This window comes from Corythoichthys intestinalis, chromosome 17 (assembly GCF_030265065.1).
Source record: "Corythoichthys intestinalis isolate RoL2023-P3 chromosome 17, ASM3026506v1, whole genome shotgun sequence".
In the NCBI taxonomy this organism is placed as follows: Eukaryota; Metazoa; Chordata; class Actinopteri; order Syngnathiformes; family Syngnathidae; genus Corythoichthys; species Corythoichthys intestinalis.
In genome coordinates, this window is record NC_080411.1 from 29,202,594 (window position 1) to 29,216,162 (window position 13,569).

General features: G+C 37.7%; 1 protein-coding gene across 1 annotated transcript in view; it reads left to right on the forward strand.

Moving 5' to 3' along the window:
• LOC130906027 (proprotein convertase subtilisin/kexin type 5-like) overlaps window positions 1-8,182 on the forward strand; it is an 82,200-nt gene extending 74,018 nt beyond the window's left edge. The window contains exons 35-37 of the mRNA XM_057819899.1: window positions 1,756-1,856; window positions 1,989-2,169; window positions 5,753-8,182. Coding sequence (XP_057675882.1) covers window positions 1,756-1,856; window positions 1,989-2,169; window positions 5,753-6,195 — 725 coding nt within the window. The 3' untranslated portion in view covers window positions 6,196-8,182. The remainder of the gene's footprint in view (window positions 1-1,755; window positions 1,857-1,988; window positions 2,170-5,752) is intronic.
• Window positions 8,183-13,569: the final 5,387 nt, after the last annotated feature.

Here is a 13,569-nt window from a genome sequence, read left to right on the forward strand (position 1 = left end):
CGATCGTTTATAAATTTCGGAGCCCAATTTTTATTTTTTTTGTATCGCGACAAAATTGTGTCCTTTGCAGATTGTCCTGTAGGTTCCAAGTTAGCCAGTAGAGGGCTGCCTTCAGCCTGTCGTAGCACATTTACTTGTTTTCTTAGGACAGTGACAGTAGCTTGAAAAGAAACTGTAATCATTAGATTACTGAATTTTATGTGTCAAGTATAGCTGGATTTAAATTTGCTATTACAAATGCAGACATATATAAAAAAAATAATTCACTTCATGTCCAGTTCTGTATTCAAATATATATATGTATATATATATATATATATATATATATATATATATATATATATATATATATATATATATATATATATATATATATATATATATACATACAGTGGGGGGAACAAGTATTTGATACACTCCCAATACAAACACTTTTAACAATTGTTTTTTGTTTTTTTTTAAATTGGTTATTGCAGCCCGATTTTATTAGAAACACATAATTTTAGGGGTTTATGGCTAAGAGTAGAGCAAATTCTTAGCATGTGCATTACATTTCAATGGCTAAAAATAATTTGGCTTACGAGTGATTTACATTATGAGCGTTATCATAGAGCAAATTTAACTTGTGTAACAAGACACCACTCTGTTATCATTTAAAGTATAAAGCTCACAGTAGAAAATAATTAACTGGTTGTAGTCATTCATCAGGGTCTGTAGGCAAGTGATGGAATGACTTCTCATTAGAAGTGAATTAATGACCTTTTGACCACAACGTCTCAGACAAGTGGCGTGTTGTTTTCGCCAACGATAAAGATAATGAAAATATTTCGTCAACGATTTTTTTTTTTTTTTTGACAATGACGAGACGATAACAAGCTAAAACCTTTTGGTATACTAAAACTGTATTGATATGAAAGCCATTTTTCGTCTGACGAGAATGAGACAAAAAGGGGTAATAGTTTCTGTCACTTGTTCACAATGTGTGACATTTTATTGTGTAGTTAGCCTGCATGTAGCAGTGTCTGGTTGTGTCACTCATGTGACGTGCTGCGCTCCCGCCCTCCCCGATTCTCCAGTGTGTCGTCTCCATGCAGACTTGCACACACTGTAAGATTTGTTTTATCTTAGCCAGAGAGAATATGCAATGTTGCTTTAGCATTTAAGGTCTGTGCTGAGTGATCGTCACACACTAAATGTAACTCGTAGCATTAGCATAGCCTTCACGTTCTTATTAGGTTAATGCTAACTGCGAGTATCCGCTTAAACTCGCGGACAACTTTTTTTTTACATACAGTTCGTGGTGTCCAGGCGGATATAGTTCATTCAAAATAACGTACTGTGCTCCTGCTGAGTGTGTATTATCAATTGGCGTTGTCCTTGTAGACACTACAATATGTGCTCATCCGTCAATCAAAAAAGTTTATTTTTGGAGTAAAATTATATAATTTTACAGACAAAAACTTTTTTAATAAACATCGACTAAAACTAGATGAAATGAGTTTTTCAGTTTGCATCAACAAAAACTAGACACATTTTGAGATGACTAAAATATTACTAAGACTAATAAGTATTATCGTCCAAAAGACTAAGACGAAAATTAAAAGGGCTACCAAAAACAACATTGGACAGGTGTAAGCAGAAAATAAAGCGAGTCCAAGCTACTTTCAATTTAAAGGCCTCATTGATTATAAATGAGCTGTTAGCGTTCATACAGTCGCCTATCTGCAAGTTATACAATTGGATGGCATTTTGCAGGAAAGACCTCTCACTCCTGTGACTCATGTGGGCCGGGTTACCTCCTGTCAGGCAGCATGTGCTTGTCTGCATGTGACACCGCCAAATACCCGCTAATCAAGGTTAGTTGTATCAGCCATTTCATTTGCCTTGGAACAACATCTCTGTCCATCGAGGAATGCACTGTTCTGTATTATACAGGAGATGTGCTGTCTCTGAGTAAAGACATAAACCAATATAATAATGTCTATTAGGGTTCCAGTCACAGCTGCGAGGACTGCCACCCTTCCTGCCTGCGCTGCGAGGGTCCCGGATCAACCAATTGCAGCGCCTGCCCCCCAAACGCCATTCTTGAAGCCGGGGGGCGCTGCCTCCTTTGCTGCCACTCGGCGGCATCCCACACCCACGATTGCTGTAACTGTACTGAAACAACAGGTATCGTCAAACTCAGTCTTTTACATCTTCAAAATTCCTGAAAAATAAGCCTTCACTTTTTGGATTTTCTGCTACATATTCATCACTAATAGACAATAAACTATCAAAGGCTTGACTAGGTAAGCTTCAATGGCGGTTTTAGGGGTGGGGCCACAGGGGCACTGTCCCCAACTCTGATTTAAATGGCCCCTGAAGTGCTCCTGTTCCCAGTTTAGCACAAAGCATGGAAATCGGCGAATCCTTCTTTTATGAAGTGAGAGAGAATGAAACAACGTTTTTTCTAGAGTATGTTAAATATTAATGCTGCTTTTTGTGTATAAAATGGCTTTTCAAAAAAGTGATTAAAACTATTGTTCATGAATTGCAGGGGTGCTCATTACATCGATTGTGATCTACCAGTCGATCGCAACACGAGTGTTGGTAGATCGTGATTTTTTTTTTTTTTTAAATACCGTATTGGCCCGAATATAAGACAGCCCTGATTATAAGACGACTCTCTCTTTTTCAAGACTCAAGTTTGAAAAAAGACTTTTTGAACACCAAATTAATTTTCATACAGAAAATTACAGTAAATCTGAAACAAATGATTATAACAATATATTTGAGAGAAAAAGCATGTTATTTTGCCTCATTCAAATCATAATATCTGAACATTTAAATATGTAAATTAAAGTGCAATAACATTCGTAAATGATTGGCTTCTGGTTTTTGAAATGTAAATAAACCAATCTATTGTGATAAAACAACAAATTTGCAAAAACTGCATTAACCATCAAAGTGAAGTCTAACTGTAACTGTACTCTTCAAACAAATCTGAATAAGGAAATACATTGCAATAAAATATTGCAAAATGGTTAAAATTGAGAGTAGCTGAGATCTGTCATGACAGAACATCGCTTCAATGATATCTGGCGCCATCTTGCGTCGTGAATGGGTATAACATCTAGACCACGAATATAAGACGATCCCCACTTTTTCAGTCTTATTTCAATGCAAAAAAAACGGTCTTATATTCGGGCCAATACGGTAATTAGGTACATAGTTAATTATGTTGTGTGACCAACACATGCGGTTATGCAACCCCCCCGACCACCTCTGTAATTAAAGTAGGTCGCGAAAAGTTTTCTCCTTGAAACGTAGATCTTGGAGCAAAAATCAATGAGCACCCCTGATGTATTGTATCCTTCTTGCACACAGTATGATTAAATCCAAATTATTATAAACTTTACTGGTTCATTGATGACAAAGTCAAGCAAAGCTGCTGTTACTGGCACATGCAGGATAATCTGCATATTGCCTTGTTGAACAAAAAAAAAAAAAAAACACTGAAAAAAAGATAGCAGCGACACTTGGCCCCTTTTTGGCCCCTGTTTCTGAAAAATCCATGAATCACCACTGGCAAGCTTGCAGATCAATTGTAATTTTTTGATTACATATATTTACACTAAACAGGGGTATGAAAAAATATCTCAACCTTTTGGAATTTCTCACATTTCTGCATCAAATCACCATCAAATGTGATCTGATCTTTATCAAAATCGCACAGATGAAAAAACAGTGTCTGCTTTAACTAAAACCAACCACACGTTTATAGGTTTTCGTATTTTAATAAGGATAGCATGCAAAAAATGACAGCAGGGGGACGAATAAGTAAGTGAACCATCACATTTAATATTTTGTGGCCCCCCATTTGGCAACAATGACTTCAACCAGATGCTTCCTGTAGCTGCCGATCAGTCTGGCACATCAATCAGGACTAAACCTGTCTCCAAAACTGCTGTAGTTCAGTCATATTCCTGGGATCTCTGGCATGAATCGCTGTCTTTAGATCATGCTACAGCATCTCAATGGGGTTCAAGTCTGTACTTTGACTTGGCCATTCCAGAACGTGCATTTTGTTTTTCCGAAACCATTCTCAAGTTGATTTACGTCTGTGTTTTGGATCATTGTCTTGTTGCAGCATACATCCTCTTTATAGCTTCAACTGTCTGACAGACAGCCTCAGGTTTTCCTGCAAAACATCCTGATAAACTTTTGAATTCATTCTTCCATTAATGATTGCAAGTTGTTCAGGCCCTGAGGCAGCAAAATAGACCTAAATCATGATGCTCCCTCAAGCATGTTTCACGGTGGGGATGAGGTGTTGATGTTGGTGAGCTGTTCCATTTTTCCTCCACACATGACGTTGTGTGTTACTCCCAAATAATTCCACTTTGGTTTCATCAGTCCACAAAATATTTTGCCAAAACTTTTGTGGAGTGTCGAAGTGCCTTTTAGCAAACATTAAACAAGCAACAATATTTTTTTAGACAGCAGTGGCTTCCTCCGTAGAGTCCTCCCATGAACATCATTCTTAGCCATAGTTTTACATATAGTTGATGTGTGCAGAGATATTGGACTGTGCCAGTGATTTCTGTAAGACTTTAGCAGACACTCTAGGGTGCTTTTTTACCTCTGTGAGTATTCTGCGCTGAACTCTTGGTGTCATCTTTGTAGAGAAGCAACAGTGCCAAACTCTCTCCATTTGTAGACAACTTCTCTGACTGTCGATTGATGAACATCCAGACCTCAGAGATAATTTTGTATACTTCCCAGCTTCATACAAATCAACAATTCTTGATCGCAGGTCTTCTGACAACTCTTTCGACTGTGCCATGATGCACATCAGATAATGCTTCTCATCAAGGCAAATCTTACCAGGTTTGTGTTTTATAGTAGGCAGGGCAGCTTTAAACCACTCATCAGTAATCGGGCACTTGGTTGTTTGGTACAAATTCGTTTCAAATGCTCTTTGAGTCTCCTTAGGCAAAGGGTCACTTACTTATTTTCCCCGTTCTGTCATTGTTTGCATAATATCCTCATTAAAATATGAAAATCTATAATTGTTTGGTTGTTTTAGTTGAAGCTGACACTGTTTTTTCATCTGTGGGATTTTGAAAAAGATCAGATCACATTTGATGGTTTTATGCAGAAATGTGAGAAATTCTAAAAGGTTCAGATACTTTTTCATATCAGTGTAAGGCATAATCTCGGTAAGAGGGTTGCAGTTAAGAGTTTCGAATATGTACTAATTTGAGTTTATCTTGCGGTTACTGCTGATCAAGAGTATCAACAATCTGATGTAAATAAGTAAAACTAATCATTTCAAAAATTGTATTATTCTTAATTCGGATCATATGCATAACAGGGTTGCATTAGGTAGAGTGAGACACCTAATCAAGGCTTTTTTTATGTGTAAAACAGACATAAATGTTCTCAACCATTTTTGATTATGCCAAATCCAGCCTATCATGATTCACTGCGTTATTCTTCGTCAACCATGATAAAAAGGTTAGGGTAACAGAGTTCTCGGACACGGCTTCAATGAATAATAATTACTGCTTGAAATATTATGTCTATTAAAACAAATGGTCCTACAGTTACAAGACAGCAATGTGGATTTTATTGAAAGTTTGAAGGGTGGGATGTAAAATGTCTCACAATTCTGGAACTCATATAGTTATTCAATTTAATGAAACTTAATGAATTAAGAGGAAATATAGTGGTTTTTTCCACTATTTCAGCTTATTTTTTTCTCTTCCAGGGGAGTGCATCCTCAGCACCAACCTGGCGTTCAGGAATGAGGAGGGGCACGATGAGGAGGAGGCAAAGGGCAACCTGGTGGTCTTCATCATTGCCTGTGTCCTTCTCGTAGCCGGACTCATCGCCGCCATCTTCCTCATCCAACACTCTCGCTCTAAGAGGACGTCTTCGGACGGGACTTCGCGTGGCTACGAGAAGCTGGATTCAGGTGCTGCATCCAGTTCCCGAGGCTACAGCTCCTCCTCATCATGCTACAAAGGCACGCAGATGGTGGACTTCGGCAAACGTGGCTCCGATGGAAAAGACCATGAAGATGAGGATGAGGAAGAGGACATTGTGTACATGAGTCAAGACGGGACCGTGTACAGGAAGTTCCGCTACGGACCACCGGGGGAAGATGATGACGATTTGGAATACGACGATGAAAGCTATACATATCGATGAAACCTATAGACAACTGCTGCCCAAAAGTATTGGCACCCTTGCAATCGTCAGATAATGCTCAATTTCTCCCAGAAAATGATTGCAATTACAAATGTTTTGGTAGTAATATCTTCATTTATTTTGTTTGCATTTAAAAAACACAAGGAGAATTTAAAAAAAAAATAGATCAGTATCATTTTACCCAAAACTCCAAAAATGGGCCAGACAAAGGTATTGGCACCCTCAGCCTAATACCTGGTAGCACAACCTTTAGACAAAATAACTGCGAACAACCGCTTCCGGTGTCCATCAGTGAGTTTCTTACAATGCTCTGCTGGAATTTTAGACCATTCTTTCTTCCAGTCTTTGAGATTTGAAGAGTGCCTTCTCCAAACTGCTATTTTCAGATCTCTCCACAGGTGTTCTCTGGGATTCAGGTCTGGACTCATTGCTGGCCACTTTAGAAGTCTCCAGTGCTTTCTCTCAAACCATTTTCTAGTGCTTTTTGAAGTGTGTTTTGGGTCATTGTCCTACTAGAAGACCCATGACATCTGAGGGAGACCTAGCTTTCTCACACTGGGCCCTACATTATTCTGTAAAATTTGTTGGTAGTCTTCAGACTTCATAATGCCATGCACACGGTCAAGCAGTCCAGTGCCAGAGGTAGCAAAGCAACCCCAAAACATCAGGGAACCTCCGCCACGCTCGCCAGTGGGGACTGTGTTCTTTTCTTTGAAGGCCTCGTTTTTTTCCCCTGTAAACTCTGTGTCGATGCCTTTTCCCCAAAAAAGCTCTACTTTTGTCTCATCTGACCAGAGAACATTCTTCCAAAACGTTTTTGGCTTTCTCAGGTTAGTTTTGGCAATCTCCAGCCTGGCTCTTTTATGTCTCTGGGTCAGAAGTGGGGTCTTCCTGGGTATCCTACCATTGAGTCCCTTTTTATTCAGGCCATGTCCACACGTAGCAGGGTTTTTTTTAAAAACGAGGATTCTGCCCTAATACGTCGGGGAAAATTAATTGCGTCCACACCAGCACGTTTATGTAGGGAAAAAAAACTTCCACAGCCAACTGCTTTCATTCATTTCTAAGTACTTTCAAAACGATAAAATAATTGTCCAAAATACCCCCTTAATAAGAAGCACAGCAAGAGTTTGTAAAAAAAAAAAAAAAAAAAATGGAAGCAAAACAGCACCTATTTGATATACTCCAAATGTAAAATTGATCTCAAGTGTGACGTGAGGACAAAATTTGTCGCAGCCAGTGACATAAATCTTCGGTTATCAGTGTCCACATGATGGAGCCACAAACGCAGAATTCGCAAATCTTCAACTTCCCCATCGTTTTAAGAACCCTGGTTTAAATCTGCGTGCGCGTGTGGATGATAGGTCAAACTGTAGAAAAATATCTTCTTTTTGCCAAATACCCTGCTACGTGTGGACATGGCCTCAGACACAGACGGATAGTATGGGTTGACACTGTTGTACCCTTGGACCACAGCTTGAACTTTTTGGGATGTTAGTCAAGGCTCTTTATCCACCATCGGCACAATCTTTTGTTGAAATATCTTATCAATTTTTCTTTTCCGTCCACATCAAGGGAGGTTAGCCACAGTGCCATGGGCTTTACACTTACTGATGACACTGCGCACGGTAGACACAGGAACATTCAGGTCTTAAGAGATGGACTTGAGATTGCCCATGCTTCCTCACAATTGTACTTCTCAAGTCCTTAGACAGTTCTTTGGTCTTCTTTCTTTTCTCCATGCTCAATGTGTTACACACAAGGACAGGGGTTGAGTCAGTGTTAATCCATGTTAACTGGTTGCATGTGTGATTTAGTTATTGCCACAAGTAAGGAACAGTGCTGTTAATTGCACAAATTAGAGAAGCATCACATGATTTTTCAAAGGGTGCCAATACTTTTGTCCAGCCCACTTTTGGAGTTTTGCGTAAAATGATCATGATTTATTGTTTTCCATTCTCTTGTGTTTTTTCATGGCAAGCAAAATAAATGAAGATATTACTACCAATGCATATTTAATTGCAATCATTTTCTGAGAGAAATTGAGCATTATCTGAAAGAATTGCAAGGGTGCCAATACCTTTGGCAGACAGTGTACCTACACTTAAATAATCAGGAATATCAGAAGTTTTCTTTGCTATATTACAATACAGTGTAGTGCAACTGTCTTCATTTATTCTTTTATCAAGACTAAAATTTGTCACTAAAAACATAGGTGGGCAAACTCCAAGGCCCACTCAAGTCTTTGTATACAGCACCTGCTGCAGCTGTGGCTATATTCTTGAATTGCTGCATAAATAACACTGAGCTGTTTTAAGTTGAAAATGGCCTGAGTCAATTTAGTTTTTCATTTTGACATACAGACCTGGAATGGACTAACTTATTTTTTATAATTAACCTTGTTTTACTCATGAAACCAAATATATCAACAAAAATGCATATTCTGAGGGAAAAGTTAGGACACCCTACCACCTAATAGCTAGTGGTACCCCCTTTGGCTGAAATAACTTCAGTGACACGCTTTTTGTAGCCATCTACCAGTCTTTGACATCGGTCTGAAGAAAGTGTGCCCCACTCCTCAACGCATAATGTTTTCAACAGTGAGATATTTGCATGTACAGCTTGTTTCAAGTAACCCAATGGGATTAAGATCTGGCCATTCCAGGACTCTCGTTTCTTTTCAGCCAGTCCTTGGTGGATTTACTGGTATGTTTTGGGTCATTGTCATGCTGCATGGTCCAGTCTCGCTTCAGCTTTAATTTTTTCACAGATTATCTCACATGTTCCTCAAGCACCTTCTGATACACGATAGAATTCATGGTGGATTCTATGATGGTAAGCTGGCCAGGTCCTGCTGTAGCAAAGCATCCCCAAACCATGACAATTCCACCTCCATGCTTCACAGTTGGTATGACGTTATTTTCCTGGAATGTTCATTTTAAATGAGTAAAGCAATGTTAATTTTGTTGTTTACCTGCAATTAAATCACTAACTTTTCCAGTGATAAAGAAAAACAAGATCAGATATTGGTATTTGGACATTTCTTAATAAAGAACTGAATATTTAATGGGGTGTCCTCTATTTTTCACATGACTGTAGAACAAGAGTGAGCTGATTAGATGTTTGACCTTAAGTAAGTATTGATGTGGATTGGGAAAAAAAGAAAAAAAGCATTTATTTCTCCTGAGTACTGTAAATTAAATTGGTTCCAAATTAGAGTTGTCAAACGATTAAAATTTTTAATCGAGTTAATTACAGCTTAAAAATTGTAATTAATTGCAATTCAAACCATCTATAAAATATGCCTACATTAAAGCAGTGTTTAGTTGTGTAACTCATGCGACATAAACCCCCCCCCCCCCCCCACCCCCCCCCCCCAAACACTCACACACTCACTGGTGTCCTCTCCGGTCTCCAGGCTTGCTTGTTTTAAAACATACGGTAATATTTGCTCTCTTATCTTTTCAAAAGAGAATATGCAATGTTGCTTTAGCCTTTAAAGTAGGGCTGTCAAACGATTAAAATTTTTAATCGAGTTAATCACAGCTTAAAAATTAATCGTAATTACTCACAATTCAAACCATCTATAAAATATGCCATATTTTTCTGTAAATTATTGTGGGAATGGAAAGATAAGACACAAGACTGATATATACATTCAACATACTGTACATAAGTACTGTATTTGTTCATTATAACAATAAATCCACAAGATGGCATTAACATTAACATTCTGTTAAAGCAATCCATGGATAGAAAGACTTGTAGTTCTTAAAAGATAAATGTTAGTACAAGTTATAGAAATTTTGTATTAAAACCCCTCTTAATATTTTCGTTTTATTAAAATTTGTAAAATTTTCAATTAAAAAATAAGTAACTCACCATTGTTGATGTCAATAATTACACCATGCTCACTCATGGTACTAACCAATAAAATCAATTGGACCCAAGCGCCAGCAGAGGGCGCCAAACACCAAAAAACAAGTAACAAGCGGAGATTACACTGTACTGTCATTTTAATCTGTTTGAGCGGGGCATGTGCGTTAATTGCGTCAAATATTTTAACGTGATTCATTAAAAAAAATTACCGCCCGTTAACACTATAATTTTGACAGCCCTAGTTCCAATACTTACAAAGAACAAGAATGGGCTAAATCCAGTTTTTAGTTGAGTGTATGAACTCAGAAGAAATCATTGTCAATTGATTCCAATAGTAAGACTTTTGAAGTAAAGTGCAGATATAGGTAGAAAAAAGACATTCCTTTTTAGATGACTACTTTCCTAGATTTGAAAATGAGATACAGGGACGGGACTCAATGTATGCACTGCGTACATTTTTCTATTCTTTTTTTAAATTATATGTCTGTATGCTCCAGCATGCCCGCGACCCTCATAAGGATAAACAACTCAGAAAATGAATTAATGAAGGATCTTTCTTGAATTGTGAATTGTGAAGGTTTTTACTTAAGGCCAAGTTATACTGAACCCGTGTGCGGTGCCAATCCATTTCAATTGATCATATTGTTCAAATTATACCGGCCCCATGAATTGACTGCGGACCATCTCTAACGTGTCGGAGCCCGCCGGATGGTTTGGGCTATTTTTTATATTTTTGCCGGACACTCATCCATCAGAATGGGCGGAGTCAGGCCTAGAGTCAACAGGCTTATTCAGGGTTTAAACACCAGCGAACATGGACTATGAAACCAAGGGTGTAGGTTTGGTCTCAACATTGGTAGGGACGAAATAACAGCATAAACTGCATGTGACATATTAACTTTCGTATTTATTGGTTCAGATGATGCACTGTTCGATTCAAACCTTTGTTTTCAAAAACTACGAAAGACACATTTTGAAAATTTCCAGAATAAATGTCTGGATTTTATTAGCAAATTTAATTTGCAAAATTTGAACATAAATCAACATACACAATAAATACAAACTTGTTATCTCTTAACTATCCAGGACTGCAAAAAATAAACATTTGTCTTAGGACTTAACATTGTCTAAATAAAGAAATTAGATATAACTGAAAAAAATTCTTGGTCACGGAATGACAAAAAGAAATAAAAATGGAGCCTTCCTTCAGGTAAAACACTACCACATTTATTCACAAGGACAGCCAAACTCAGCAAAAAAATGAAAGCCCCTTTGGGCTTCTTTCAGACCACATAAATAAAATAAAAATGAACATTGGGGAGAAGGGGGCAAACCTCGGTTCACTGCATTTTTGTCACAGTTTAATTAACGTTAACAGTAGAATACACATACAGGAGGACACTTCTCTCTAAGCAGCTTCGTACTCGAATTTTGCACTTAGCGTAACATTAAACGGTGTGAATTTGCTAAGTCTGATGCAGGTTGGACTTTCAGTCGCAAAATTAGTGGTGTGTTCCCCACCTCCACAACATTGACGTCTTTTTACATTACTTACAGTGGCTGCTGCTGCTATTGGACCAAAAATAATGTCCCTCCTTTTCGAAGGGGGAGGAGGAGGCGGCATGTTGTCGACATGTATTTCTGTCGGGGCGGTGAGTGCGTGTGTGTGTGTGTGTGTGTGTGCATGCGTGGGGATTGGGGGGAGTAGTGACAAGTCATTAGCCAATCAAACGTGCGTTTGCAGGAAAAAATGAACTGGCACAGGGGTAAAAGTCAATAGTCTGAAAATCATGAAAATAATTCACTTAATTACGGTTGGGTCAAGTCTATCCTTACAACATATGGGAAGACAATCTAAATTACCTATATAACAGGTCATTATATAATGCAAATACGGTTGCTTAAAAGTTGGTGGGGACAATTTGAGCATCCTAAAAAGTTGGTAGGGTTGTGTCCCCACTGTCCCTATGCAAACCTACGCCCTTGGATGAAACGCTTCATTATGGAGGTGGAAAGTCACAAAGTGATTTATGATACAGCAGATCCTTTTTATCAGGACAGCTTTAAAAAGGAAGCTGCATGGTACACCATAGCAGAAGCTATTAGGATGGATGGTGAGTTTTTATGCAATTTATGTGATTTAAAATAGTAATTAAATAGTAAAGAGCAGGTTGTTGACGTGGTCGGGTTGTCACAAACCCATGGTAAACGGAAAAAAATCGGGAAAAAGTGTTCAGTCAAATCAAGTCCACCTTTCTCTCTGCTTCTCTTTTGAGTACAGACTCCCTGTGTTTGTCGTAGTTTTTACGGCCACATTATCGTGCGCGATCATGCTAGAGCTCACGATGGACCGGAGCTGCCGGACCGTAGTTGTACGCAGCAGATATGTTTTCTCCTATTATTGACGTACAGCGGAGCACACAGTCAACACGGAGCTTGTCGGAACCGTTCCGTTCACGTGTCTGGTATAATTTGGCCTTTAGACAAGTATTGCATTAAACATTTGGAAGCAACCATAAAACTAAATGTTTAAAATGGCAAAATGGAGTTGAATCCCATTCTATACTCAAATGAGCTTTAACACATGAAGTGGGGTCATTAAAGTTGCATCTTCTCTAAAATCTAAAAAACAAATATTGAAAAGATTGTATTCCTTTTGAATTATTTTGAGAAAGAAAGTAACGTTAAACAACAGGGATGTGTTTGTTGACAATGAATCAGACGCAAACTCTGAGAGACAAGTCTATGGTTTATTGAACTAGCAGTGTGCTTGTGTGACATTGAGGCTACATGCACTGCTACGCACAAAAGGCACACAAACTCACGCGTACTGTATACCAAGACATTGTGCTTCTAAGACATCCTTGTTTATTCATCTTCAAGAAGATTATTCCTTTTCCTCCTAATAACTCATCATTAGAAGGACAAGATAATTATTATTAGGACTTACAGTGAAGCTAATTCATCTATAACAGTAGAGACACTTCATTAGGTATACCTGAATGATTAATTCATTACTCACTTATTATTGTTACAAATGACAGTTGTTTCTAATATGTTGGACCTTTTTGAATAGCTGATCAAGCCAAACATAATAGTGAAACTACATATAAAAAATGACAGTTTTTTTATTTTTTTATTTTTTTTTTATTATTATTATTATATTATACAATACTGGACAGTATCCTTTTTTTTCCATTTTAGAACAGTGTCATGAAAATGTTAGAATTACTTCAGATGAGGAATGAGAGAAGTTTTAGAGGTGATATACTGCATATTGAAGAAATGTAACAAAGACATTTCAGATGTTAGTATTTTAGGAAGTTACTAATATTATTAATAATATTTAGAATAACATTTAAAAAACCTCTGGGCTTTTCTTGTACAAATATGTAAAACGTTTACAATATATAGTTAATTAGTTTGCAATATTGTAGTATTTTTAGAATTAACTAGATAGTCCTGTTTTAGATGTCTTGTTGACTAAAGTTATAT